At 41.5% G+C, this 27,767-nt stretch overlaps 1 protein-coding gene across 2 annotated transcripts; it reads left to right on the forward strand.

The window, feature by feature from the left end:
- The first annotated feature begins 1,918 nt into the window (after nt 1-1,918).
- rell1 (RELT like 1) lies at nt 1,919-27,187 on the forward strand. Of its 2 annotated transcripts, XM_041965223.1 has the most exons (8): nt 1,922-2,085; nt 9,789-10,007; nt 13,876-13,947; nt 17,720-17,774; nt 21,529-21,777; nt 24,369-24,501; nt 25,583-25,626; nt 25,708-27,187. In XM_041965223.1, exons 1-7 carry the CDS (start codon nt 2,061-2,063, stop codon nt 25,616-25,618), a joined length of 789 nt encoding a protein of 262 aa, XP_041821157.1. In that variant the 5' UTR covers nt 1,922-2,060; the 3' UTR covers nt 25,619-25,626; nt 25,708-27,187. The 2 variants fall into 2 exon arrangements, 1 of the variants encoding a protein (XP_041821157.1); XR_006007967.1 differs by lacking the exon at nt 25,708-27,187 and having other exon boundaries at nt 1,919-2,085; nt 21,529-21,785; nt 25,583-25,597.
- Nucleotides 27,188-27,767: the final 580 nt, after the last annotated feature.

Consider the following 27,767-nt stretch of genomic DNA (forward strand, 5'->3'; position numbering starts at 1 on the left):
TGTCCAGTAGAGGGCAGCATTGCATAAAATTGGTATAGACACTGGTCATAAAGAGAAACACAGATGTTCTGGTCCAGTCACAGCAATGAAACCAAGGGGGTAAACAACATGGACGAAACACCAGTATAATATTCAAGATTCAACTCAAGTTTACCACAGAACTGCAGTCAGTGGTGGAAACTGTCAAACACTTATTCAAGTGAAACCATCAGAGAAGTACAGAGGGGAAACGCCTCTTTGATGAAGTACTGTAAGGTTACACAAGTCAGAATGGTTTGGAATCACCACTTTCTTCTGGAGCAATGTACTGTATTTTATAAGCTTATCACAGGTTCTGTATACATGTGAAATGGTCACATGATAAGGTGCTATGAAATACACCTGTCAGTACAAAAGCAGAGCAAGAAACAGAATATTTCCCTTTTGTGCATTGAAATAATGAAGTGACCTAAAGTGGAAATATTGCAGTAAAACTTCCTCAAAATTGCACTCAAGTGCTGTACTTGGGTAGATGTTATTGTGACCACTGGCCTAGTTTAGATCTAAGATTACTCAGATAGTCAACTTAAGGCAAAGGATCAACTTGTCGATCAACAATTGAAAGTTCTGCATTTGGAATTTACTCAGTGCATTACAAGGTACGTATTTGCCAAGTTGTCATACAAAAAAAGGAATGCAGAGGGTCTCATTTGCATCATAACAACTTTTTTTTCATCCCAGTTTCTTTGTGTAATTATTAAGAGTCCCCCATAAATTTAAATAACTTCTACGCCAACTGAAAATTAGTAGACTATAATTCATCAGAAGACGTGTTATAGACAGTAGAATAATGTGATATTTCTTTACTGGAGGTTGCAGGTTTGTGTCTTCTGCCACATCTTCCTCCACCAGAGTCTGCTGTTTGCTTGTGTCCGCTCCAGCTTCCACTTCAAGTGTATATTTTTTCTGTTTGAAATCTATGAACCCACACGCGATTAGCTATATGGCAGACAAATAATCAGCTGCTACAGAGAAATATCAAGAAAAAACACGAACATTTTCAAAATTCAGAGTCAAACTTCTCAATGCACAAAATCAAACGAACAGTCGAGACGTCAGAACATCGGGTGCATATTCTTGGTCGTCTGCGAGGGAAGCAAATCATCCGTTTCTGTCAAATAGTGAATCCCCCAATAAATTTGAAATACAAATTGGCCCCATTATTGCCCCATCCATGCTCCAGTTTGCCTTTTTAAGTGTTGATGTAATTTCTTGTTGCTATCTTTATTTGGCTTATGAAAACAGGTGCAGCAGCACGGTGTCTAGCTTTAGTGTTGTCAAACAGCCTGCCAGCTTTATAAGTTTACTTACATCGTGGAGGAAATTTGTGTATTTGTGCGAGGAATCAATGCAGACGTCTCAAATGTAAAAAACAGTGACAAAACTCACAAGCTGGGGCTTTTTCACATGAAAAAAATGTATTCAACAGAATTCAACAATGCAACAGTATTAGCATAAAAAATAGGATACTTAAAGTAACAAAAGTAAAAGTTTTCAACATGCAAAATGGTCCATTTCAGAAAAATCTATTTGATATTATTGGAATATAATTACTGATGCCTTCATGTGTACATCACTTAACCTGTCATGTTAATGTTAATGTCAATGTAGTGTAATCATCATCATAATTTATATGAGTCCAACTATAAAGTAAAAGGAAATTGAAATGCCCAAATAAAGTGCCGGTAATTCAAAAGTGTGCATAAAGTACAGTATGAGTAAACGTATGCCGACGTCATAGTTTCAACACTGCTGAAACCGCCTTTTTTCATCAACACGCAACGAAGGCGGAAGTAGGAAGAAGCGCGTCCTCTCACTCCCCCTCGCGCGTGCTGCTCTCTGTTGGAGGGAGTACCACTTTAAGGATAGGGCGTGTGTGCTCCCTGGAAATTAGGAAATACGTTGGTGTTTGTAACAAGTCCCTCCTTTAGTTTAGCTAAACCACGGTTGCTGGTGACCAGAGCCTTCAACAGCCGCCTGTTCCAAACATCACCACCAGCCAGCAGCGGGTCTGTCCATCAATGGCCGATTCAACCGTCGTTACGCGTAAGTTTCCAAACGCTTTTTTTCCCCCTGTCTGTGTTGTGAAGACAAAAAGGTCTAACGCTAGCAGTGCTGTACAGTGAGGGTCGTCAACGTTTTCTTGTCTCCCCCTTTGAAAAGTTTTCCTCTGGCTTTCATACAGCCAGAGTTTGTTAAGTTTAAAGTGGCGCCAGTGTGTTGATGTCAACCTGTATTAAGTCTAACGTCAGCAAAGCTAGCTTACAGAAAGTCAACTGATGGCAAAGTTTTCGAGGGATACTGCACGCACACGCACACACACGCACACGCACAGCACAGTATGGTGTGACAGCCAAACTTCACGACATGCTGTCAATATGTAGAAGGAGGGGAAACACACAAATATAACAGGATAATTTATTATAAAAGCTCGCAGCCTGCCTTAAAATGTCCCTGTAAACGCACTATGGAATAGCAAACACGAGTCCCTTATTATAAAGGTGTTTAATGACTGACAGCTAGTTATATAACCCTGCCATCGAGAAAACCATGAGATGCACTAAGTTAGGATTGTCAGTCCATTTAACTGAATTGATTTTTACTCCTGACCTAGCAAAGTTAAAAAGTTAAAAGCCGCTTCTAGCGTTTTCTGAAAGTAATACTGCACTTATGGCTTTATTTCAGCTAATTATTCCCTTTTCCAAGGTTTTTTTTACTCATTAATTATACAAGGGATTTTTGCTGCAGACTTGCGTCTGAATGGAAAACCACATGACAGAGGGCAAACTTATACTCAGACTTTAATTGCCTGTCAAACCACATTAACTAATTACTGGTTTGAGCATCTATAAGGGTTGTATGTATGAGTGAAATTATGTGTCACTGTAAGATGTACCTGTAATATGTGAGACGGAAAAAACAGCATGTTGTCAAAAATTGTGTTTAGTTACTGTGTAGCTATGTCTTATCATAATGTCGCCTTAACTACATAAATGACAGGAAGCAGCTTCCCAGCTGTAATAATATCATAAACAGCAATCTGTATCTGTATATCTTTGTCAATTCAGTGAAGTGTGTGTTTGAACAGGGTGTTTGTCAGATGATTGTTTTCCAGCACACAGCCCGCTGAAGCTCTGAGTAAGAGCCTGTGAGATATGTCGAAATTCTGCAAGGGCCACTCTCGTGCCAGAGAAGAGTACTTAATGTGTCTCTGCGATGAGAAATACTCAAGCACGAGTTCTCCCGTTGTTCCAGCCAATGCTTCGGTTTCCCTCATAAGCTTTAATATGCGGGGCCTGTTTCCATTTTTCTTGGAGAGTCCACAGGAGTCTGTGGCTTGCAACAGGCTGAATCCTCATTCTCATTGAATTAGACGTAGTCATGCAGTATGTTGGTTTGGTGTTCAGAATGCATGTAATGCCTGTGTGTGCTCACATAGTACAGTATGTCTCAGTTAGTTTCAGCTGTCTCCACTGCTTCATGTATCGGTTGCAGCTCGCAGCCTGAATGCTCTCCCAGTTGAGCTTGACGCTCATCTGCAGGGTGAGGAACATTATTGTGGCGTAGGTCAGCGGTTCCGAACCTTGGGGTCGGGACCCCCCAAGAGTGAGCCGTCATAAATTGATCAAAGGAATGAGAGATGAAGCAAAAAAACCAAACAATTAATTTCTGTTGTGTATTTTGCTGACATTTGTCTTTTTTCTTTGAAAATCCTGAATACTCTTTCACCTCCTCAGGCCTGTGAAAATCCTTCAAAGGAAACAGAGTCTGATGGAAAAGTTGTGCTCATGTCCCTACACAATAGCAAGACCTGTACTGAGGGTTCACAAGCACATATTGGTTTATGTCTAGGAGTCATGGACCGAAACATTTGGGATCCACTGTTAACTTGACAGTAATTCTTAATTTTTAATTGAACACTCACTGTAACCTGCTGGTAGCGTTTTGTTTGATATTGCATGTAAGATGCTTTTACCATCTGGGAGCGTGAGAGTTTGGGGTCGCTGTGTCCACAAAATAATAGGAAATAGATAGTTCAACACATGGCAGACATAACGTTTTTTCAGAAACATATTTGCAGTTGAGCTAAAGGGATGTTGCTCCGAAGCACACAGATATGGATGAGGTTGTGTTGCTGGTGAAAGCTCTGTGGCTGTATCAAGCTACATTTTTAAAGCTGCAACAGTAAGAGTATCCTCTGCTGCTGTCTTCTTGGTAATTAAGACTCTTTTCTTGTTTCATATGTGGCAAGAGCTGAAACTGTTTGGTGATTACATGATTAGTCATTTGGCAAAGAATTAATAGGCAACAATGCTGATGATGAAAAGTGTTTTCTTTTTTTTCTCCAAGCAAAAATACCAAACATCCCCTAGATCCGACTGCTTTTCTTTGTTAAACTGATGATGGCATCTTTGGCATTTTTTTCACAATTTTCTGACATTTTACAGACCAAACGTTTGATTGATTCTTTGAGAAAATAGCCGACAGATGAAACAATGGAATAAAGAAAATGTTACTTGCAGCCTACACATGACAGTCTTATAATTTATTTAATCTATTTCTGGATTGTTTGTTGGAATCTCAATCTCTGCTTCCCCAAAACGGATGCAGTAATTGTCTTATTCTTCAAGCGAAATTTGAATTTTCCGTGAACTAATCAGCGTGCAGTTCAGCAACTTTTTTCCACATCAAGTGCACGCCTCCTAATATTCAGCACTGTATAAATACAGACATACCAGCAAGCAGAGGGGGATTATTTAGCATAATGTGCCGCCTGAGATCTTGGCATTGCTCACAGTGTCAGAATCACAGCATGACTGCAAGTGAAACAGTGATTGTGGTTTTTTCTCCACTTATGAGTGAGCTCACTTAATGGACGAAGGGCCAAGAGTTCAAATGTCAGCACTGTCTTGTGTTATCTGAAATGAGTTGTGGTTAGTTTAAGTCTGTGGGTCTTATATTTCCTGAATATGAGGAAATGGCAAAGCCACAGACAGTCTGAGCCTTTTAACCCATTAATATTCAGTGTTGAGCTGAAGCCTAATGTGTTGTTCTGGTCCATGAAAACCTTTATTGTATACTTCCTGCAACTTTCTCAGCAGTTAAAAATTTTTACTGACAGCTATGTTGTACATTTTTTCACCTATTCAACAACATTTTGATAATACTCTTTGTCTTGGGGCTACCATGAAGATTTGAGCTAGGGTTGGGCGTTATGGACAGTATATCCTGTGTAATGGTAGGAATGTGTCACATTTGGCAATACCGTTTCCACCACAGGAGCTACCTTTTAGTGTCTATGCTATGTATATTCAGGGCATGAGGCATCCCAACCAACCCACGATGAGATCTTTAGCTTCAAGTGTTGTTTCATGTGCAGCAGCTGTTGTTGTTTGTGTGCGTGTGTGTGTGTCCAATGTGATGAAACACAGTATAATTACAGACCAATTACTGTATTGTGATATATACCGTTTCCTAGATCATAATATGACACATGTAAGATTTTGGCCATCTGTTACTTAAGCTGTGGAGTAACTGTTGAGTCCCTGCGGGCTTTGTGTTCTGCACCACCTGGAGTGAATGGACAGGAGTAGATTCTCAGTGAATGAAGGAACACAAAGACACTGTGGTGTTTTGGGTGCCAAAAGTTTATTGCGGACATTGACTATGTTTACATGCATAACATATTCTGGTTTTTGCCCTTGTTCCAAAAAAGATAGTATTCCTACTAAGCTGTTTACATGGCTTAGGAAAATGAATATTTCACTAATATCCCCATTTACATGCAGCTGTGCATACTCCAATTAACAAACATAGCCTCCCTCTCTCACTTGTTAACCACCTTCTTGAAAGGATCATCGCTGCGATACTCCAAAAACCTGTTGATATCTAAGTATTTCATAATGTTTAAAAGTAGGTCTCTTTGTCCTTCCCACCAGAAATGTGGGCTTTTCTTTTGTGCATGCATGTCCACGCCAGCCTTGCAAACTGTTGCCTAGGCAATGAACAGAGCTGACCGAACACACTCAAGAGGCCTTCGCTTGTGGCACACACTGCAGTAAAAGCCCAAATTGAGACACATCATCTGAATGTACTGTACACACGTCCAAAGAATGCTCCTAAAACCTGAATAATATCTGCATATGCCACTTGTCTTAATCAAGGAATAAGGCCTAATTTGGAAAATCCAACCAGAATATGCTGTTTGCATGACCTATGTGACATTCAGGATATTGTGATATGTGGAGTAATTGTGGACTATTATTTTGCTGTAAACGTGGTCATTGTTGAGAAATGGGTGAGAGGTTATCAACTAGCCAAACAGTGGTCAATGAGGAGACGACAAACAGTCCCCACTTCCTTTCTCTCTCCCTCCTAAGACGAATAAATGGAGGGGAATAATGCAGTTAGATCTAGTTCAGGATCAGATTACTGGCTGAATGGACCTGAGTGGTCAGTCACGGTTTGAAAGAAAACACTTCTGAGTTCTTGTTTGAGTAGATTTTGCTCAGGCTAGTACTGTTTAACGCAACGTTTGCCATGAAGTGACTCACAAAGTTGGAAATGATCTGAAAGCAAATATTAAACAAAATATAATTTTGGTTAATTAACACCTAGCATGATACCTCACATGTCGTTAAGTCTTCTGCTGGTGTCAGCAGGGAGGAACATAAAATCCTCTTTTCCGACATGCTCTTTGCATTGTAGTGGGACCATCAGCACTAACTACTGATAAGCAATGAGTGCTTTCCATGCTCCTCGTGTGTGGGTGTGAGGAAAAGAAAAGAAAACAGAATATATTGATATAAAGAGAAGAGGCAGATCAAACTGCTAAGCTGTCTCACAGCTCCCTTTTTGGGGTTATTTTTCCAGGTGTTTTACAATCACAAATCCTTCTCCCTCATGTGTTTTTGCAGAGATTGATTTTACATCATCTCCTGAACGAGGCTGTTGCAGCAGAGACGTCGATAACCTTCAGGCAGACAGAACTTCTCGCAGCATAAATCCTCATAAAACTGCAGGAAATTAAACTAGTAGAACAGTAATGCCGACCTATTCAGCCTGCGCTCAGCTCCAAAGAATGAATCAAGTGAAGGATTTGACACTGCAGACAGAAATACTTTTGCTGATACATTTGGGAATAGCTCTTATCAGTGATGGTGTCAGCGAGTTTGTCAGGGAACCACTCCTTTTCAGGTCTGAAATGGTCCAGTTGAATTTGACATTTACCTGCTACAATGCTCATAACAGCTGCTGCTCACTGGAAGGTGTTTTCCCTGTAGCCAGGATCACTGGCTCTTTCAACCATGTGTGTAACACAATATGTTATTGAGACATACTCTCATCCCAAAGTCAACAGATTTTTTGTAGACCTTTACATGAAGGCCCGATACTGCCGTCAGTATGATACCTGAGCAGTTTGTTCAGTTAACAAAACAAGCCAAAATGCACAAAGGCAGCAGTGTTGTTTTTATCATTTGCCAAACATTCTCAGTTACCATTTCCCAAATGTGAAGATTTGCTGCTTTTTCTTTGGTTTTATGTCATTGCATCTAATATATTTTATATTTTTGCACTCTATATTTGCACTCTTCCCTACTTTGAACTGCAACAACTGCACAACAATTTCCCTGGAGATAAATAAAGTTCTACTGAACTGATTTTCAACTTTAGGTTCTCGTTTTGATGTGTACTTAAAGTATTGTGGTTTCTGTACCCAGCCAAATTTATGTCTTTACAAAACTGTGGCAAGTATCTAATCAAAGCTTTTCAAAGCCCCAAAGTTTGCGCTACGACAAAAAAAATCCCAATTATACAGCATTACTGTATAAATCCACATAATTCCTCTTCAAATCTGCACCTGTGATGTGTACGTGTCTCACACATCTAGATTTTTTGGCTGTCCCTCTGAGGACTTTTATCATGCCACCAGCTGTGGTTGCTAAGAGATTTATGACTCAGCTCTAAATCCTCAAGGACTCCATTCAGCCCATTTTGCCAGTCTCTTTTTTTTTCCTCAAATGCTTTTAATATAACCTTCAAACTGGCCCATGATTACGCATGAGTTCACTGACAGTGTAGATATAAGAACACGGGCGCACAACAGTCGGTCACAGGATGGTCAGTGAGCAGACAATGGTCTTTATCATTGTGTTCAGCCTGATGCACTGGGGAACTGGGACAATGGGAGAGCACAAATGCCTGTATGCATCTGGAGGCACATGGTAGGGTATGCATATAACCGCCTATACATGCACACAGTGCTGTGGTACATTTCAAAGTGGTGTGAACATGTGATTTGATTGTGCTATGATTGAGATTCTATTCAAACTGTGATCTACACCTTCTGTATGTGTGTGTGTATGTGTGTCTCTCTCACACTCACACACACACTCACACACACTGATGCAAACAGGAAACCAGACAAAAGCCCTCTTGTGTGTTGTGCTGGAATGCCTCACGTGGTGCGCCAGCAGCCAGGGGAGCTTTCGCCTATAGCCGAGGAGAGGTCACGACTCTACCCTTTGACCTTATCACTTTCAAGGTCCAAAATGCAAAATGTAATAATATTCAGCCTTCACTCAAGTAAAATGCAAAGCCTGCAACAGAATTCCACGTTTAAATTCTACATATTTTTTAACTGATCTTCTACAAGTGACAAATAATTGAAATTTTCAAAACAAAAAGGCCAAACATTTGTTCGTTATAGCTTCTCATAAATAAGGATCTTCTGGTTTCTTTGTCACATGATAGAAAACTGAATATCTTTGGGTTTTAGACCGTCGGTCGGACAAAACGAGCAATATGAAGATGTTACATTGGTCTCTGGCAAGATGTGATGGCGTTTTCACTCCTTCACATATCATAGACTAAACAATGAATCAGCAAGGAAAATAATCATTAGTTTGAGCCCGAAAGCTATGTCTGAAGTAAGTTGAATTGAAAGTACAGTATGCTAAGCACAGGAGCTGCTTCAAGCACCCATAATAGGAGTCTTGTGGCACCCTTATGGGTCTAAAGTCCAGTGGGCAGGTGGGAGAGGGAACCTTGAGCGAGAGTGGTAAAGTTTATGGTCTCTGCTCTTTTGGCTGAAATGCAGAAAAAAAGAAAAAACAAGGTATCACCAACCCTGGTGTCTGCAGACTGAGTGTTGGAGCAGGCACAAATGCACTGCCTCTGTACCGTGTTAAAAAAAATCATGATTTTATATGTTTGTTTCACATCAGGAGCAGGTGTTTTAAAAGGCGTTTTAATGAAAGAATCATAATTAGTGAGAAAACACAGATTGTCCCCCATTATCACTGCCAGCATAATTAAAGGACACTTGTAAACCTCACTCTCATCCTCTCTCCCTTCTGTATATGCCTTCTCTTCCATTTATTAATTTTGGTTTATCTTGCCTTTTCTCTCTCTCTGCCTCTTATACCAAGTGAGTCCTCAAAGCTGAAGGGGGGGGGGCTGCTTACACCAGATCGAGCAGTTAGAGGGCAGAGACAGCAGCAGGCTTGATTGGTCCAGGAAGGGAACATGAAATCTCTGTCATGTTGCAGCTGATAGCATTTAAATCCCCTCAGCTGCTCAACCCGGGCCTGGACTGTGTCCTCAAAGTCGCTGTGGATATCAGGTTGCCATCAAGGGCGTTGTAATGACAATCCATGTGTGTGTTTTTCTGTGTCCTCTTGTAACAATATTTAAAATAATTCTTTTTTTTTTATTATCTCTGTTTCTTGCTCCCCTTCATCCTCCAGCGGGTCAGACTACAGATACTGGAAAAGGTGACACTGCAGCAGGCTTGGACAAACCAGACTACATCGCTTTTGTTCTGGTGCCTATTTTCTTCCTTTTGGGCCTGTTGGGGGTGGTGATCTGCCACGTGCTGAAGAGTAAGGGCTATCGGTGCACCACCGAGGCCCAGGATGGCGAGGAGGAGTGTGAAGAAGAAGAAAAGGATCTTGAGCTGGGTGGAGGTAAGGGGATTGGAAGTTGTTGAGGCAACTTTAAACACTCTTAAGCTGGACTCAGATTGCAGGTGTGTTAAAGTCCTAACTGATTTTGAAAACAGGTTGCATCACAAGGAGAAACTTCACAGATGTTCTTCTATCTAATGAGAAACATGCAAACAATACAATATTTGAAATGAATGAAACACACTACAGGATATTATAAAGGTTATGGGACCAGAGGGACCACCTCACGTGATCTTGCTCACATGATCACATCTGGAAATGGAGACTGACTTGGCGCAGCAACTTGCGGTAGTAATGCTTTGCAGTGAGAAAGAGCAAAAGCAGAGGGCTAAACGAGTCTGAATGGAAAAAAATGTTGGGTGTGGTGCGATTTTGACTCAGTTTTAATATCCGTTAACAGAAGTATGCTCCAGAAATATGCTCGCTAACGTTAGCCTCAAGTGCTAGAGTGATTTACCGTTGCTTGGCAACACCTTACTTTGGTGGCTTCTTGTAGAATTGCCTCTCATTGGCTGTTGGGCTGAACATCGATACCGGCTGAAATTCCAGACCAGATTTCTCCTCTGATTGTTGGGAGGGGTGAATTGGGGAAAAATTGTCCCAAAACTCCTGTAGTTTTATCACCGCTTAAGGTGTCTACCAACAGTGTGACATTGCAGACTGTCAGTGTGTCATTGTCTAGCACAGAGTGTCTGACAACATTATGATCAGCTTCATGTGTTTATTGCTGTCTATGTACACATCCTGTGAGGGCATCCATCATCCTTATGCAGTACGCACCCAACACTATTGCTCAACCAGTCATATATTTATCTAAATTGGAGAAGAGATTAGATAAGATAAGGGAGGGAAGTGGAAATTTGACAGAAAAGAAGCTATAAATTGCTGATATGTATACAGTCAGGTCAGACGCAGGTCAGTCTGTTGATGCATATTTCTGATTGAAGACTTTTTATGCAATGGTTTCAATCCTGGTTGATTGAGTGACACCAGTGGCAACTGTGGTAACAGCAAGTGCTTTGTCAGGAAATCCAACAGAAGAACAACTGGTTTATGTGTTTACAGTGCAGCCAAACAAAATATGTTGTTTTGATAGAGAGGCTAGTCAATTGTAGTCGCACACACACAATCTGGTTCCAGGCTGCAGACAGCATGTGTAGCAGCAGGACTGTGAAGTTGGTTTCCTTAAGTTGGACATGTACTGTGTACCGTGCGTTATTCAAAATTGATCCTCTGTTATAAAATGCAGAAAATTAGCATTTTGTTGTGTTTCCTGTTGCTTCCTCACAATAAAAGCCCCCCTGTGTTTCACCAGGTGGATGCTTTAAATGTGGAGCAGTCTGCATTAGCACGAACTTAATGCAGCTCCGATATGGCGATACTGCAAGATTAGAATTAAAAACGGACAATAACGCTAGATTACATGCTATCCTGTGCCCTGTGGCTCCCTTCATCCTTGTGAAGGCAGTTTGATCCAGTATGCAAATGGTGACAGCTGCCACTAACAGTGAAGCTCAAGGGGTAATTACAGAATGTAGATACATTGGAAGGCTGTTTTAAAACCTCCTAAAAAAATGCTGACCATCCAAACTGGGATTGGTTTCAATGGAAAATCATAAAGATAACTTGTCCACCTTGTCTCTCCCTTTGCTTCACAACGGCAGCACATTGAATAGAAAAATTCCAGTTAAGTTAAACATTAACTGATGTTCACTATCAGGCCAAGCTTTTCCTCGGCAATCAGACTGTGATGTTGTTGAGTCTTTGTCAGCGGAAAAGTAAATGCAGAAGCAGTGATTTCTTTTGCGTGTCTAAATTAGTCACTGGTCTGTATGAGTTTTTTTCAGGATTTCCCTGTCGTGTGACAGTGAGATTCAAAGTCAGCAGTCATGCATTAAAATCTCTAGACGCTCCCACCTGCCCTCTAGTACTTACAGGCTTGTACTACATTCCTTAGTTCAATGAGTTTGTTGTGCGCCAGGTGCTGCTCCATATGCCTTACAAAATATTAAAACATACTGAAAACCTACATATGTCAGAGCTTATGTGAAGAGTAGGGATTTATTTGATGAGCCATCTTTTTAGAAGTAGTTTTTAAATGTTTGCACCGATGAATGAATCTTTAGAAAACCCCTGTGAAATCACAAACCTATAAACATCATATTTAAGTCAGCACATTGTTATCTTGACAGCATCTTTATTGTTGTCTTGTTAAATCCCAGCCTTATCTTAGCCATATTCTACTCTATTGACTGTCTGTTAAAGGAGTGGAGGCCCATGGAAAACAGGAAGACTTTTGGCATTCACATCACTCATGTTCTGACTCAACCAGGGGTGTGTTAAGTGAGGTGAAAAAAAAAATCAGTGCTCAGGGCCAGTTAATTTCCCCCGTCTCGTAATGATAACTGCAGATAATGCTTAATTGTTATGAGCATTGTGTGTATGATGAGTCCTGTGGCCTCGCAGAAGAACAATATAGTTGACTTTCTGAACTTTACTCGGTTGGGTTTCCCAGTTCTGCATCTGTTGTGTCACTTGTTGAGGTGAGGGTAGTGCTTTGCTCTCTCCTCGCCTTTCTAGTAATGCTTCTGTGCAGATGTGGAACCTCTGGCAGCGCTGGATTGCCCTGAGGTATTTCACATGCATGGAAGATGTTACAGATAGAAGGAATTGTTCAGAGGACCCCATGTGCTAAGTGGAGAAGGGATTGAAAGCATAGACGTAAAGCTGGTTTCTCTTGTGTAGTTAGCTGCCTGCCAGCAGCACAATAGTCGTAAGTACATTAGGGTTTTTCCCTGCTGTCTCTGTCTTGCTCTGTGTCTTTGCTCAATGTGCCCAACCCTTTTTCTCTCCTACGTCGAAACAAAAGAGACGGAAAAAAAAAAACCCATTGCTTGTGTGCCTCACTCATTCCGTCCATCTAGCCTCCTCTTGTTTGGCAATGATCAGGTTTCCTCTTTTATTTCTCTCTCTGTCTGCTTTGGTCTCCTTCACTGACTTTTCTAAGCTGTGAGCAGCTGCCTTTCACATTGTGCAGGTGACTGTAAAATCAGCCACGACGTACCAGAAGACTCCCACAAATTGCTAGAAAGAGTATTATGTTTGTCAGAAGGGAGGAAAAACTCTGGAAGCAATCAACAGGAAGCTCTAGGAAGTGCCTCACAGGGGTGTGTTCTCCCTCTATTTAGTCTACAGTCTTGAAGCACATTCATATGGATCTGTGTGCATATTGATCACATGTCTTCCACTGATTACATTATCGCTGTTTTATATATGAAAATGCATGCTTCTGTAGATATTAACACATCATAAATGATTAGCAATGTGTATATTATAATCAAAGCGGTAGAAGCATTTGTTGTTACACTATTATAGAATAGCCTCAAATGTTGATTATTGGTACCTGTGATTGAGCCTTTAAAGAACAGATATTTCCCTCAGGAGTTATTGGCAACTAAATCAGAGTAATTAAAAGTGAATGTCGCGCTCCAGATGTGCTGGATGTGTGAATAGCCAACTTGCCAATAGCCATAACTTGTTGTGCTGCCCCCTGGTGGCCAACATTTGAATAATCCGATTTAAAGACTCCAAAAACCAAAAAAAAAAAAACGTTTTAACAGCCATAATACCAGACAATATCTACTTTCATATCACAAAATTAATATAACATCAAAAAAGTAATCAAAAATAGTAGATTTCATTTTAAAATTTGAAAGGGTTGCTGTTTGTGCTTGGAGAGTGTTAAAACAGATTTATAAAGAAGCTTTTAGGCTACACAGTTTTCTAATTTTCTGTAGGCTTACCCATCAAAGCTGCTTTGAGGATACTGAGTCATGCAAGTATTGATGTTTGTCTTCTTCTCTTTCAGACCTGAATGACACCGTCAGTGATAACAATGACACAGTCGGACAGATTGTCCGCTACATCATGAAGAATGAAGGTATGTGTCCAACATATGAAACGACAGACACAGAATAAATCCATTCCTTTTGCCACCTTTATAAACCTGACTGTCAATTACACATTTTCTTTCTTGACTTTTCTCTGTTGTTTTGGCCGATTCTGCCTCTTCATTTAAGAACAGGTATTTCTATGAATAGGCAGGAGGATATAGGGTCAGCGATATTTAGTGGTGGTTAGAGTAATTATAGCGTTAATTACTGTATCATGATATATCCTGTTACTTTGATTTAAAATGACTGATGTTGTGTGATAGAGGATTTTGGCCATATTGTCCACCCCTGTCCGGATACATTTATCTCACTGACTCTGACTCACACTGACATTTGACCCTCAGTTACGTCCAGCGTTCAGTAACCCTCCTTCCATGAAGTCATTACAGCTAGCACTCCAGAATTGTTTTGCTAGGTACATTGTGACAGAAGCATTCTGGGAAGGAAGTGCGTATCAGTGTCTCTGTTGTAATAGCGGTCTGCATGTGTATGTGGGACTCAGGAATGAGGATGTTCGGGGAATTTCAACACCAGGACACAGTGGCCACTGCAGAGGAATTTCAGGGAACATTAAGGATGACTGTGGTTTACACAATACGGTTGGTTACGTCCGTTTCCCATTGAAGTCACCAAGTGTCTCAGCTGTTATTCGATTGCCTCATTCTGGCAAATTGAAATTATTTCCCTTAGCTGGAACATGAAGTTAAATTCATAGAAATCACTGCACCCTCATGACACCAAGTAATTCTTTTTTGTTCAGCTGAGTTTATAAATGGCATCAGGAGAGATAAGGATCAATGTTGGTATTGTGTCGAATACAATCAAGCTTGATTAGTATGAAAACACATGCCTTTCCTGACAGTGTCGCCAAACTCCCAGAGCAGTGGAGCTCTGTTGAAGTCAGGCTAACAACTGTTAATACTATTTGTTGGTAACCTTGTTTTAAAAGTCATTTTGCTTGGCACTTGGATACTGTTAGGCCATTCATAGTTTTAGTTGGGAGATCATAACCACAACTGTTTCACTTTAAATTCTACATAGATTTTTTCTCATTACACACACCAGACAGGGCAGTTGAGCGATTGTTGACTGATTTTCCATGTTTGAGAGATGAAGTGTTCACAAACGAGGAGAGAATTGTCTGTGAAAGAGGAGCCTGGATGTGTTACGGCAGGAGAGTTTGGACTGTCGGTGGGTTATTTTTTACCTGTATAGAATAAAAAAAAATCAATATTATCGGTAGAAATCGTACAGAGGCAGGTAAAGAGGCAGAAGAGTAAGGAGAGGAGACAAGAAGACGAAGGCAAGAAAGGAGAGGGAGACAATTACACTGTAGAAGATTATACTGTAACTTTTACTGTATGCCACGCCAGCTGTTTAGGATAAGATGTGTAGTGCAACACCCTGAAAACTTACCTATACCACTCATTTATTTTAAATGGTATGAGGTCACAAAATCATGGCTCAAAGGCCTCAGTTTCTGGCAGGGTCTCACAGTTTCCACCAACAACAAAACAGGCATATGTCTTTGCAGTAAGACTTGCACCCTGACACCCTACCTGGCAATGAACCGGATTCTGATTCTAGGTCTTTTTTAAGTGTTTATTGATGTCTTTATTGATGATCGTCTTTGTATATAAACAGAAAATGAATGACATTATGATTATGAAATTATCATTCATAAATACTATATCTACTATACTACGTCCTTATATCTGCTTGTAACTACACTATGTGTTATCAATGATTGCTATATGTTATCTACTGTTTATAGATGATAAATAAGGAAGCTTCAAGAGTTACCACTGTTCATTCATGACCTTAGATTACACCTCTCCAAAACCACAAAAAAATCTTGTTACGGCTTCAGTTGGCCATTTTATGGTCTTTATGACCAATACTCAGTACTCAGATAAGCTCTGATCCCTAAAGCGGCCTAAACTGTCCTCCACGTCTCATCCAGATGTCTAACAAATGACACATGAAGGCAGCACTGTGCAATGTTGCTCTTTTTGTCCACCCTCAGGAGGCAAACCTTGAGCTGACTCGTCACTTCTTCGTTAGCAGCAATGTTTGTAACTGTGACTCACCCTCACGTTGTCAGTCTGGTGACATGGTGTGGAAGAAGATATACACTGTGCATATATATAGAAAACTTGAAAGCTTCATTACTGGCTACTCTAAAAATCTAGTTCCAGGTATTTTTCATGGAAATAATTATCTTCAACACAGGAAGTGATCTGTGTACTTACATATATATATATTTCTACCAGCAGCAGTAGTTTTGTATAAATAAACATAAGAACTGAGTAGTAGCCACAAGTATCAGTCGAAGGCCTTAGATAGGATAGATTATATATGTTTTCAAGAAAATTATACCCTTCAGTTGTCTGCCCTCTTTTGTATTCCTGAAAGATAAACAGGCAGATATGTTTAGTGTCTGTACTTAAAATGCTGTATACTCAGTCTTTTTTTTTCTTTAAAGGCCAAAATAAACCATTACTACTGAGGATCTGCCACCAAAACCCATTAGATTGAGAATTATTTACATTTTCCTACAGTTAAGTTTTATCATTCACAACGTTTATGTGATGTGACATTATCTACTTTTGGTCAGTTATCTGTAGGAATGAAAGAGATGACAAAATGGGTCCAGAAATACACAGCACATTCTTTTCAAAAGAGACGTTTCAGGGGTTAGTTTTCCTTTTAAAGCCCCAGAAAACTTAGTTTCAGTTTTTTCTCCCATCAGTGACACCCAAACTCTAAAGCTAATCTTCTTCATGAGTGTCAGTTTGATCAGATTTTATTGACAGTTGCCTGGCAACAGTCACAGTCACAACTGTCCCAAGATTTTTTTTTTATTTAAATGTTGTTAAATCCTGATTGGTGCACAGCAGTGTGTGACATCACATTTCTTCAAAAGCGCCCAACTGACTTCAAACCAGTGAGAAAAGCAATTGGTCATGTGACACAACCAAAACTGAAAATATGTTTTGGGGGTCTTCTGAAAACTCAAAGCTGAAACTTTTTTATATATATATAATTTCCTGTTGATGTGTTACATTTATACAGCCAACGACCAAAGCAGAAGAGAGGTCATAATACTTGCAGACTAAAAATAACAAGGATGTTCTTGTGAAACCCTGTGCACTGCGTGATGGTATGAGGATGATAAGGAGGACAGAGGTTGGAGTCTGGTGTCTGCACAGATTTTAGATAAAACTGTATATGAGTCATCTCTATGTCTCAGTACAGCTCCCTGCTTTTCTCAAAAGTATGCACAATGTGTGTGTGGAGGTCAGTGAATGCATCAGGACCAGGCCTGAGGGAAGTCCTGTCTGCAGGATCAAATAATGTAAATTTATATCATAGCTGCTGATGCCACTCTGTCTGGGAGCAGAAGTTGGGTTCACCTGCAGTGCCAGAAAATCAAACTAACTTCATCTCCTGTTTTCAGAGTTACACTCTGGAGTTTATTTTGCTCCCAACAAAAGTTTTTTCCTGGTTTGGCATCTTCCCCTGGGGTTGTTGTGTACAGTAATTATGTGTTCAGTGAGTGCATGTGATGTGCCGTTAAATTGTGTTAAGGAGTTAATCTGTTGCAGCCATCTTTCAATAAGCACTCTGCTTTTGAAGTCACTGGAGCGTTCTCCTCGCTAATTCCCAACAGTACTTTTATCTCTCCCTCTCGCTGCTCCTTTCTTCTGTTTTTATAAGTGTGTAAGTCTCTCTCTCTTTCTCTCTCTCTCTCTTTAGCAAACTCAGATGCCCTGAAAGCCATGGTTCATGAAAACAGCATCGATTCTGACGGGTAAGTGTCCTCTGGCTGTAAAGCATTAACCATCTCAACCACCAGATGGCACCATAAGCCTCCTTGAAAGCCTGTTAGTGTCACTCCTGACTGAAATGAGAGTGGCCAGAGCAGGACGTGAACTCACAAGGCAATCAGGCCACATTTCTCTTCTGATACTTCTCCAGATTGGCAAGGTTTGATTTAGGGCAAGTAGCTGGGGACTGTTCCCGAAATGCCACAGTGCCCCATATCATTGTATTGTGGGATGATTAAAGCATATTGAGCACAGTTGTTGGCTGGTTTCCTGATTGGATTCTTAGCCAGGATACAGTGAGTGTGACTATGAGTTCACTTAAAAAGGGAGCATCGGGGCAAAGACACCATACCTGTCTTTACCCAGATTCCAAAAAGTTGGGATTCTGCATAAAACAGAGTGTGGTCATTTGCAAACAAACTGTGTTTACTGACAACCGTTTTACAAAGTGTTCCTGAGCCCATGCAGTAATCTCTTTTATACAATCATGTGTTCACAAAGTGGTGAACCTCGCTCCATCATCGCTAGTGACTGACGGAGCCTTTCAAGAATGCTTTGTAGTTACCCAATCATGATGCTTTCACCTGTTACCAATCAACCTGTTTACCTGTGGAATGTTCCAAACAGGTGTTTTTGGAGCGTTCCTCATCTTTCCCAGTCTTTTTGTTGCTTCTGTCCCGACTTGTTTGAAACATGTTGCTGCGTCAAATTCAGAATAAGATAAAATAAGATATTTACAAAAATCAATGAAGTTGATGAGGTCAAACATTAGATTGTTTTTGTACTGTTTTCAGTTGAGTATATGTCAAAATGGATTAGCGAATTATCACATTATGTTTTATGCTTTACACAGCATCTTAGCTTTTTAGGAATCAGGGTGTACTAGAGGCCTCACAAGTACAGCAGCCTGCATTTGTGCTGAAACAGTTAATTTCTCAAGCAGAAATCCCGAGTGTGTGCGATTCCAGCTTCTCAAATGTAAGGACTGGGTGCTTTCACCTGTTTACTATCACTGTAAATGAATAATCTTTGGGTTTTGGACTTGGTCAGGCTAAGCAAGCAATTTAGATCCATCACTCCTTCTGTTTTCTGACACTATATAGACCTAGAGATTCATTTTAATGATTGGAAAACTAATCAACAGATTATCAATAATGAAAATAATTGAGTGTTCATGGGGCTGCAGTAAGAGCAATATGCTGCATATGAAGAGTTTAGAGGATTTTGTTAGGTCTGTCCAAAACTAAAAACACAAGAGTGCTAGAAGTTATAAAGTGTTGGCACAGACAAACACACAGATTAATGTATTCCTTATGTAAGCTGCAAACATTAGCATGTTCGGCTAACTAACTTCCTACCTGCAATAGTAACCGAGCCTTACTTCTAAGATCGTGGAGCATTTCATATTTTTGTGAAATTACAAGTTATATTTAAAAATAAACAACAGCACATCCACTGTGTAGTGTATATGTAGTGCCCAAGTGTAGGCTAAAGTTAGCATCTCTGTCCCCTTTGGTTTGGATTTGGAGCAAACTGGATTTGTGGAAGGTCACACTCAAGCAACCCCAGCCAAGATAGTATTCCATTCGCCAAACACACTGCTTCGTCTTCATCGTAAAGTTCTTAATTTATATATAAAACATATTTGACCTACCTATTAACTTAAGCCTCAGTCTTAAAGCAGGTATATCTGCATAAGTAACAGTTACAGGCGTAGTAACAACTATTAAGATAGCGGTGAATAGCAAACTTTAAATGGCTCTAGCCTGCGTCTGATGGCCAGGATGCTTTACTAGCAACTTTATAGACCTCGAGCTAGATCTCAGTGGGTCACTCACATTTTGACATTCACACTTGGAATCAAAGGCTGCCTGGCTGCCCCGCATGGAAGAAGAGGTGGTGGTACAGGCCGAGATTAGACGTCTTCAGGTTGCTTTGCCCCTGAGATAAGAGGAGAGGGAGTCAGGCTGATAGACAGATTGGAGGAAGAGATGGCCGTGACAGAAGAGGAGTGTGAGTAAATTGAGTTAGAGGAGTATGTTTTCCCCTCTCTCTCCTCCTGTCATCTTTCTCGTCCCGCTACATATTGTTCGGGGAGTGAAGGAGAGAGATAAAGAGGGGAGAGATGTTCTTTGTACGGGAGGAACTGTGTGGATAAATGGTAGGAGCGTTGCCTCTGTTGCCAAGGATTCGATATTGAGGTATTCTGCTCAGTCACATTGGGTGTTCTGGAAAAATCAGCAGAAATCTGCAATCGCACACATTTCCCCAGCGTCACTTTCATGGGTCTCACTTCTTCAGTTCTCTCTCCAAATCTCTTTTTCCACATATTTCCACCCCTTGTTTCCCTTCACTTTTTTGAGCATTTTGTTGAAATTGCTCTCTGTGGTACTCCTCTCTCTAGCTGTTACTCTTCATATCTTTCTCTCGCTCTGTCTCTCCCAGCCAGGTTGGGCAGTCTGCCAGTGGATCACTTAGAGATGGTGGAACAGGGGGGAAGAGGGGTATGGGTGGGGGTAATTTATGGGACACTTAAGGGGGGGAGAGGGAGACAGACAGACAGACAGACAGGCAGAGAGGGAGGAAAAAGGAGAGAGGGATGGAGGGAGACGACAAGAAGGAGAGTGACTGTAGTGTGGCCAGGGCTCGCTATCTGCCTCTCCAGATTTGGTACTTAACTTCCCCTCGCCTCGGTGCTGCTCCCACCTCCAGCACTCCAGCCTCCACCTCTCCACCACCCCCTTTCCATGAGATGCTCTGCTCACATCAGCTGATCTCCCCTTTGCCATGTCTCTTCCCCTCCTGTGTGTTCCACACCTCAGCTCATCAGGCCTCCTCGCGCTGTACACAAGCATAATACATATTTCTTGTGTGTTTGTTTTTTTAAAAAGACAAGAATTATGCATCTCACATGCGTATACGCACACATTGTTTACACCAGGGGTTCCCAGGCAAGGTCTGCCTGCCGCTTCCCCCTCTCACTGGCTGCATATTTCTACTAGTTGTTAACAGTTCATCTGATCAGATTTTTTGCTTTGTTTTGTTTGGGCTGCCTAAAATTATTCAATTATTCACAAGAAAACAAAGACTAGAGGGAAATCTGTTCCCATCCTGTTTATAATCATGTGACCCCTGCAATTTACCTTGCAACACTTTACACTCAACCCTAAAATATAACACACTTTACAGCCTTCGGGTTGGACAAGCCATGAATAGACGGAACAAGAACCTCGAGAGAAACTCTGGAACTTGACAGATCAAAGGAACCCAGCTCATTATGCCGTCTGTCCCTTGACACACATGCACATATGTTATTGTCAGTGAGTTGAAACCCTGTTTTCCACATTTGTGTTTAAATAAAGTAAAGAGCTGCTCTCCAAAGTCATAAAACATGCACACACTGAGAATAACAGCAGACAATTAGACCATTTTATTACACTTCTACGATAAATACAGGTGCCTGTTGTCTCTGTAATTCTCTCCTGATCAGTTGTCCAGCACCTCACCTGATTGCTTCTGTTGTTATTATTAAACACAGTCATTGTTCAGAGCTCGTCAGTAATTGTTTTTGCTTGTTGGAGTGGGAGGTATTAATGTGTCATTTCTGCTGTGATAGGAGAAGCACTGCAGAATTCACTGAGCTTGAATTCTCTCTGTGAAATCAATCAATCAATGATGTTTTGGACTGAATATCGGTCAGCTTGTGAACTTCCTAATGTCTGGTTTCTGTGTCTTCAGTCCCCCGCTCACCCCCACCTCTCCCAGCTCCCCGACCCCTCCGATGACCCCCATATCACCGGGGGCACCCCCAGGAGCCGCCAAGCACACCTGCAGCCACCTGCACACCATCGGCGGCCCGGGCGGCAACAAGAACATCTGCACCCGCTGCAGCCAGAAGAAATGGCCGCTGATGAGGAGGCCGTCGGCCCGCAAGTCGGAGCATCGGCGCAGCCACCTCGGAGAGGTCACGGTCCTGGCCGTGGGCAGGTGGGCAGGTGTGTGTGAGTGTGTGTGTCTGAGGCGAGAACAAACAGGAGTTTATTGCTGCTTCACGATGATTTCCCAACCTACAATGTTTCTACGCAAGGCGCTTTTATTAGCAGACAAAATCAAAACAGCTTGCCTCACAGGCAAATTAGATATGAGTGTACACACAGCACCAAACAGTCAAACATTAACTCTGAACATTTGTCACTGAAAAATCCAAACTTAATTACTCAGGTTAAGGCTGCTGTGCACTCTGACACCAAACCAGCGACCTGGAAAATACACAGGTGGAGGGTTCAGGGTGAAGCCTGGGAAAAGAAATGCTGCAGGGTTCAGACTGTGTTGAGCGTTCGTGGGAAGCGTCAGCGGTTAATCTTGTGTGGCAACAGAAGGAGGTTCTCACAAAACTGACACGTGACAGAAACTTGTGATATCTAACAACTTTCTACCAGAGTTTGCTTTTTTATTGTGAGTGAAGCATGGAGAATGTTTTCCTACCTGTTTTTTTTTAAATATATATTATACATATTTTAGTATATTCGCCTGCAGCTAACGTAATTTCAAAAGTTCTCTCTGTCCTCATGCTGTTGCTTGATGATGTCCAGATTTGCACAATGTTTGAAATTAAATGTGCATGGTTTGCACCAGACAAAAAAAATCATTAAAAGAAAATGCGAATCAATGCTCGTTTCCGCTACCGATTATGAGGATTTGGTTTGTTGACATAAGCAGTCGGTGGGCGTAAAAGCTTTTTGTGAGCTTGAGGAAGTCATGGAGACGTGCTACTGTTGCTGTCGTCACCCAGTTTAATGCTAGCGTGTTCATTCAGAACTGGTTTCCGGTCATACTGTCCAGTTACTAAAAGTAATCCACACGTTCCAGCCAATCAATGGAGAATGCTCAGTGGGCCTTTGCCTTTTTTTGCACAGATTTCAGCAGTGTAAATGTAGATGGATTTCAAGCAGGTGCTGGTGCTTCTATGAGAATTTCCTTCGTCAGACTGCTGTTGGAGAAGTCAGAAACATGACATTTTTATCGACCGTAGAAAAAGTCAAGGACAGCAGCTTGATTCCTTCACTCAAGTGTATTTTGTAGACTTTTCTCCCTCCTCAGGCCACACAAAGAAACTGCTTTTGTGCTTTTTGTACTTAATTTCAACAAATACCTTCCACTCCAGAAAGTCTCATGAACAGATGTTCAAAAGATCATAAATTCTGTAAAAGAACCAAGAAATCAATTGAACCTGGTGAAGGTGGAGGACTAAACGTCGTTAATGTAAGAGATCAACAGTGTGTGGGTTTTTGTGGCTCTCAGAGCACATTTTGAACAGAGTATTTCTGATAGATGTTTCTTTTTCTGGGTTCAGAAACATGCGAGAATTGTCCAGTTCTTGCAAGATTTGGGGGGTCGGCTGGTGTCACAGATACTCTGTCTCTTTCTATAAGACTTCATGTGGCTGCTTTACAATTAAAGCCACCCTGTGTTTCGCCACTCGCACACTTTTAATGCAAAGCAGCTGGAGTAGGAAGTTTTCATTAAGCTCTGACACAGTGCAAAGAGAGCCAACAGCAAACTGTGAGATAAAACTGTGCTGGATTACATGCATCCTTTTCCTGTGAATCCCTGGTGTGTGTGATGGCAATCTGAATCCAGCCCGGGAATGGCGGACTCCGCCACGAACAAGGAAAACTACTGTATAGAGAGATAAATACCAAATTTAAATATGTTGAACGGCTGTCGCTGAAAAAATGTCGACCGTATATGGGAGCCGATGGAGCCTTCTCCATTGCTTTCCAGTATTTGAGAGTGTGTTAAAGACAAGACGCCACATTTGGAAATGAACCCTGGCAGTGTGCTACCGCTATAGAACTGTCTGAGATCTTTAAAGTAAAAACAGCATTTCTCAGTCCACCAGTGAACCCGGGAAAGCGTGCATCCTCGTCGCCATCACGCCGCGAGCGCTCCCCTCATCCTTAATGTCCTGCTGCGAGCTGATTGGGATGCAGAGAGGTTGCTTTTAATTTGCACACCCAGATGAATGGCTGCGTACGCAGAGGGTCAGCGTGACCTGGATACGAATATTCATTTGCTGATTTAATTAAAGCTTTGGAGTGTTTGTGTGTCTGTGTGTGTGTGTGTGTGTGTGCGCACGCCTTTGGGTGGGTGGGTGTATGAAAGCGTGTGAAGTTTAGGTGAGTGAGAGTCACAGTTAGACAGAAGCAGATACCAGCTGTGGGACAAATAAGAATAGCTGACACCCACTGAGTTCATGTTCAGATCATTCATTAAAGAGCCATTTTCTCTGGTTTATTTACACTATGCATGATACAAATATACTTTTTACAAAAACATCAACAACAAACACGGTCAACATGAAGTTCTGCTTCATGTTGACCTAGAAAAACAATTGACACTTGGACCTTTTACAAACTTTTAAAAATGTTTCATTTCGGTCAGTGGTCCAGAAATAAGAGCAGGAGCTTGTTTTAATGAGCAAGTCCAAACTTCTTTTGGGGGCCAGGCTGCAAAAACATTCAAAACCTTTGATGTTTTTTATTCATTTTGTTCTATTCATTTCTATCCCCTCTCAGGTTCCGCGTAACAAAGTGTGAGAAGCCAGCCAGGGACAGGCGGACCCTGCTCATAACAGACTCCAACGGGAGCGTCCCTACATCTCCTACGGAGGTGGAGCCCAAGAGCCGGACGACGTCCGAGTCCCAGCAGGTCGGTATCCCTGCTGCTCCCCGCTGACACCCTGCGTTTCAAGAAGTGTGTTGCTTGTGTGTGCAAAATTTTATTGAAAACCTTAAACGTTTACTCGTTTTTCTTTTTAAATAGTGTCCGATTGTGGTATTGGTCATTTAAGCTCAAAAACAGTTGGCAGATATGTGACAAAAACGTCATATAAAGTGGTGACAGTGGTAAAATACAGTCACACACCTGCTTAGAAAGCAGAAGTCAAGTTTATTTGCATGTTTATTTGAATATGAAATACAAGTGCAATAAAAAAACAGGAAAACACTAAAATCTCCCAAAGAAGGTGAAATTAATTATGATTGATAATTATAAAACGGTAAAAAGAGAGAAACTAGTTTCAGGTCAGAGATATGAATCCCCAACAAAAAACAGGTGCATGTACAAACATTACCTTTCACTCAACAATTAGCTAAATAAGTGGAAAAGAATTCATGATGAAGATAAAAAAATCCAACTGCAGCGAGTCAGCCTGCAGCTCTGCCGTCCTGTCTTTCCATCACAGGAAGTGAAAGTGCTCCAGGTGATGGTGAAAGCCTCTGCCCGTCTCTCCTCGGGGTTGAATCTTTTGTTCACAGGAATATGCAGAGCAGTCGGGCCTACTGTTGACGCTGCAGTTCAACAGCGTGACAAAATACACCCTGAGCTCGTAAGATGTTAGCGTATATATGTTTCCTCTCGTACTGAAGAAGAGATGCGGGGTAGAAGAAGCGGAGTTCTGTTGAAGCTCGTTTTCCACCAGAAGTGAGAGATTAGAGCCTGTTCAGATTCACCAGCTGTGACTGAATCAGTGCCACAAATTCATTTGTATTTTGGGTGGAGAAACATTCCACTTGTGTTTCATAGACACATTTAACATCCGTGTCCCTGTTTTTTTTCACGTATTGACTTTTAGCTTCCTCATATTGACTGTGTGGAGAAGGAAAACGCCCTCCACCCGAGAGAGTAAACATAGCCTGTAGCGTGGAAGCGTGATGGCACAACTCTGCTAATCTGAAGAGTCGATTCACGATTATTTTCTATTAAATCCCGATTATTTCCATCCTACCAGGAGGAGACAGACAACTTGGACAAAGAGAAGCGATAGAAATCCAGGTAAAGAGTCACGTTTTCATCAGCCGCATGTGTGTTTTCTCTGTGTGTGTCTGAACAGCTTTCATTCCCTCTGTTCCACAGACTTCCAAACAGAGGAGGAAAACAACATCTGGACATTTTGTGAAACCCAAACAAGAACATTATAACCTCAGCAGTGGAGGAGCGACGTGGCAGGGTGGACCCGGGGGGTCGTCCCTCCACATTCCTGCTCCACACGGAGCCAAAAAGTGCTGCTGATGATGAGGACGGCGGTGGCGAGAGTGGCGTGTAGAGTCACGCTAGCCAGTTATTTTTACAAGCAGAAGGGGGAACGGTGTGTCTGTTTATGATGCGCTCCATTTCCTCCTCAAGCAGATTTACAATAGTGCCTTGCTCAAGGGCGTTAAAGCAGGGCAGCTGCTTAGCGTCACGGAAGCATGACCCGTGGTTGAGGTCCATGGTGCCGTTTTTGTATGTGGAGGTGAAGAAGAAGTTTTTGCATGTCGGCCAGTTAATTGATAACACTACACCCTCGAAACAGGTGCAGCCAGTATGAGATGAAATTGTACGTCATCGTTCCCAAACAGGAAGCAGGAACAACCTGACACGCAGGTCACAGAGCCAGGAAGTAGACCGGAGCGGGAGCAGATGTGATAAGAGCAGAGCGTCCTGTGGCGGCGCGAACACGATGTCAGAGCGCTCCTCGTCGTCAGGATGATTAAGCATCATTGTCAGGTCGACGTCTCTGTAATCTCCTGTCGTAGTGTTGATTTTCCGGTCTGACCTCTAATGCAGACGAGCATGCAGTGTTCTGGGTCAAACAACAAATTAGCTCTAATATTCAGACACGGGCGGCTCACTCAGCGACGCTGTTATTTTGATGTTAACAGCAAACCTCAGACCTGCGTCCTGAGGCAGGTCAGTGTGCTGCAACTCTGCACTGCCACATTTTCCACGCGTCAGACAGGCTTAACTGCATCTTTAAACCTGCTTTAATTGTTATTCTTGTGGATGTAAACACAACAACAGCGAATTATCAGCTTTTTAACGTTGTTCTGGCGAATGTGTGAGCAAACAGCAGACATGAGCAGTCATGTGGAGTCACGTCCACATATTCACTGTCCAAAACACGACAAATTAATTAAAACAAAGACTTTGTTCCAAATTGGAGTCGATTTGGATAGTGTCTCATGAAAAGATGCATTTGTTGCATGATGGGAAATTTAAAATCCAGTGTTTTCCAGTGTTTGACCCATACTAGAGACTAAAAGCCGGTATATCTCAGCCTTTGCTGCTTTGATTTTGATCACTCTGTTTTTAATCTATCTCAGATGAGTCCTGCAACTTTAAAGATCATGGTGAGGTCGGACATGATCATGCAAATCTGTAATTTCCCCAGATCTTTATGATCAAAACACTTTATTTTAGACCTGTTTTTGTTTCAGCTCGCTGTCTGTGAATGTCATTTCATTGTGCCTCAGTTTTTAAAAACCTTAAAAAAAGTATTCATATTTTTTGACAGTTTGCTGTGTTTTTATTGTGAAATAAAATAAATAAAGCATATAAAAATGACTAACACATATCAAACCATGCATAATTCACTTTATTATCACTTAATAACTGTGTACCAGTTGAGACATTACATTAAGTTCCTCTCCTGGCATTGATTTAACCTTGAAACTGTGAAACTCGTCTCTGTTCATCTGAATCACTTTATTCGTGTTTTCCATGAAAAAAAATCCCTTCGTGCTTTAGAATGGCTTACATAAAGTGTTTAGAGTAACGTCTGCAGTTTCTCCGTCAACACCCGCAGGCCATATTAAACGTCCTGTCAGCTTTTGACTTGCATCGTCATGGAACTTGGCAGGCTAACGCTGGCTAGCATTAGCTAGCGCTGCACATTTGCTTGGACAGTCAACAGACAAAAAAGAACAGAAAAGTGAAAATACATGACAATATATAACACAGCACAATGAGAGACGGGCTAGACAACAAAAAAACAAAGCCTGTTGTTATAAAAATTTGTTTTTCGAAGCTGCAGTCTCGAGCCAGCTGTCATTGGTTCTCTGCAGTTCGAAGCCATGTTGTCGACTATGTCTTTTACATAACAAACGCCACGTGGACATGCAAACGAGGTTAAAAAGCTAAAAGCCAGTGTCCAC

Source organism: Chelmon rostratus, chromosome 23 (assembly GCF_017976325.1).
Source record: "Chelmon rostratus isolate fCheRos1 chromosome 23, fCheRos1.pri, whole genome shotgun sequence".
Classification (NCBI taxonomy): Eukaryota; Metazoa; Chordata; class Actinopteri; order Chaetodontiformes; family Chaetodontidae; genus Chelmon; species Chelmon rostratus.